Here is a 2,802-nt window from a genome sequence, read left to right on the forward strand (position 1 = left end):
AAATAATCATACTGTTTATCTCATATTCCTAGATCTCTAATCTCAAAGAAACTTTCAAGCATTGAAACATGGCGTCTGAAGAATCCGGAATGCAATCCAGTGAACGAATCTCAAAAGGAAGAAGGTGGAAATTAAGGTAAAAAGACTCCAAAAAGAATCCGCAAAGCTCGAGCCCAAACGCCGCCGTCAAGAGGTGACTGTAACTGCTGCCTCCACTGCTATCTCTGTTGTATTAGGCTTCACGGTGCAGTTCATTTTGATTGTAAAGCCTGAAGTCATGAGCAAATAATGAAATTCATTAGTTAAATCGTGAGCAGATGGCCAACACTGGTTACCTTGATGAATCCAACATTATTCTAGATCGAGTAGAGGTATAACTTAGTCATTTTAATTTTTTATTAAAACTACTAAAATGGGCATTTAATCTCGTAGCCGTAGGTGCTGAATCTCACATTATTTTCGTGGCGTAAAGGGTTTTTCTAGTCGGTGTGAGGAAAATGATGGTGGGGGTGGTGGCTCGGAGAGGAGGAAGAAGAAGAATGTGAAAATGAAATTATGATTTGGAAGGTATTTAAAAAAAATAATTTTGGTATTACTTCACGCGTCTAAAGGGAGGTGATACACACTCTTTTTGCCACATCATCAGACGTGTTCAATAGGCATAATTTATAAGAGGTTGAAGTGTTTTATAGGTAGAAGTCTTAGTTGAGGTTGTTAAAATGGAAACTGAAACCAAGTTTAAGAGAATGTCTAGATATTTGGCCTTTTATCTAATGTACGCATTTGATAAATGTATGTGTGGATTGATGTATACAAACGTGTATTCATATGAAATACTAGTATATATGAGAATTAATAATGGATTATTTTATTGTTTTTATAAAGAGAGAGAAAGAAGAGAAAAGGGGGTAGGTGTGATATTGACCGAACTACCGAGCACACCACCATCTTCTCTACTCTTCATCATCATTACCCACCAGTCCCTCCCACTATATATACACCATTCCCTTCTTTCCTTTCTCAGCTTGCACGTTCTAAAAAGAGAACTACAAGCTTCAATTTACTCCTCTGCTTTTCATTTCATTCCTATTTTCGTCCCAAAATTTATAGATTACTTTCAATTTGCCCCGCGAAATCAAATTAGAACAAAATGCAATCTCTTAGTCCCTCATCTGGTATAAGTCTCAAATCCTTAATCCGGAAAACAACGCCGCCGCCGGGTCAAACCCACCGTTTCGATCCGGTTCGTTTTGTTATCCAATGCGGATACCGTTCCGACTCGGCTAACACGAATGCTAGCACTGTGAATACCAACGGCGCTCCGGTGAGCTACAACTTCGCCGGCCACGTCGGCTCGTCAAGAGCTGACTGGCAGAGCTCTTGTGCCATTCTAGCTAGCAAGGTTGTCTCGCAGCAGCAGGATACGGAGAAAACCGGCGGAGCCGGTGACATCACCGTCGTGAACGGCCACAAAACTCTGGATCTCGTTCCTATTGATAACCTCCCCAAGCCGCTCACAATCACTGACCTCTCTCCTGCGCCGATGCACGGCTCTCAGATGCGCGTGGCCTATCAAGGCGTACCTGGCGCGTACAGTGAAGCTGCTGCCGGAAAGGCTTATCCTAACTGCGAAGCCATACCTTGCGATCAATTTGAGGTTGCATTTCAAGCCGTAGAACTCTGGATCGCAGATCGTGCAGTACTCCCGGTAGAAAATTCTCTCGGAGGTTCAATTCACCGCAACTATGATCTCCTCCTGCGTCACCGCCTCCATATAGTCGGCGAAGTCCAGCTCCCGGTCCACCATTGCCTGTTAGCACTTCCAGGCGTTCGTAAAGAGTACTTAACCAGAGTTATAAGCCATCCGCAAGCCTTAGCCCAGTGCGAGCTCACTCTCACAAAACTCGGCCTCAACGTATCGCGTGAAGCCGTCGACGATACAGCCGGAGCAGCGGAGTACATCGCCGCCAACAACCTCCGCGATACAGCCGCAATCGCTTCCGCACGCGCCGCTGAACTGTACGGTCTACAGATCCTAGCGGAGGGGATCCAGGACGATTCAAGCAACGTGACTCGGTTCGTGATGTTAGCGAGAGACCCGATAATTCCACGAACAGACCGGCCATTCAAGACGAGCATAGTTTTCGCACACGACAAGGGAACGAGCGTGTTATTCAAAGTGCTATCAGCTTTTGCGTTCCGGAATATCAGCTTGACAAAGATCGAGTCGCGGCCACATCGGAACCGGCCAATTCGGTTGGTGGATGATGCGAATGTGGGAACAGCGAAGCATTTTGAGTACATGTTCTACGTAGATTTTGAAGCGTCAATGGCGGACGTGAGGGCACAGAACGCATTGGCTGAAGTTCAGGAGTTCACATCTTTCTTGAGGGTATTGGGTAGCTATCCTATGGACATGACTCCTTGGTGTCCTTCTCGGGAGGAATAACAACTGTTTCTCCCCCACTCAAAATCAAAATCAACAAATAATTATTTTCTATTGTTTGTAATTATGATTCCGAAAGAGGAACAAACAAAAGACAATTTAAGTTTTACTTAATTCTATTGAATCTTTGCCCATTAGTTTATTTTTACATGTCTATATTACTGGTAAATTTTCGGGGACGTTTCATTTCACTATCGGGGTAGGTGAGGAGGATTAAGCGATGGATATAGTCTTAGATGATTCTCTTTAATTTGAGGATAATTACTTTTCAGAGCTAGAATTTACTCTTTATCTTTCAAATGAGAAGGTTCATATTCAATGTGTAAATATGTAATTCTTCTTTTTGTTTTCTATTT

At 43.5% G+C, this 2,802-nt stretch overlaps 1 protein-coding gene across 1 annotated transcript; it reads left to right on the top strand.

Moving 5' to 3' along the window:
* Nucleotides 1-896: 896 nt before the first annotated feature.
* Nucleotides 897-2,581, top strand: LOC107817057 (arogenate dehydratase 1). Its single transcript, XM_016642832.2, has one exon. It carries the CDS (start codon nt 1,151-1,153, stop codon nt 2,447-2,449), a length of 1,299 nt encoding a protein of 432 aa, XP_016498318.2. The 5' UTR covers nt 897-1,150; the 3' UTR covers nt 2,450-2,581.
* The last annotated feature ends 221 nt before the right edge of the window (nt 2,582-2,802 follow it).

Source organism: Nicotiana tabacum, chromosome 22, assembly GCF_000715075.1.
Source record: "Nicotiana tabacum cultivar K326 chromosome 22, ASM71507v2, whole genome shotgun sequence".
Taxonomy (NCBI): domain Eukaryota; kingdom Viridiplantae; phylum Streptophyta; class Magnoliopsida; order Solanales; family Solanaceae; genus Nicotiana; species Nicotiana tabacum.

Bases quoted from the DNA above. Each gene is read 5' to 3' on its own strand.
- LOC107817057 (XM_016642832.2), top strand. From the start codon at position 1,151: ATGCAATCTCTTAGTCCCTCATCTGGTATAAGTCTCAAATCCTTAATC.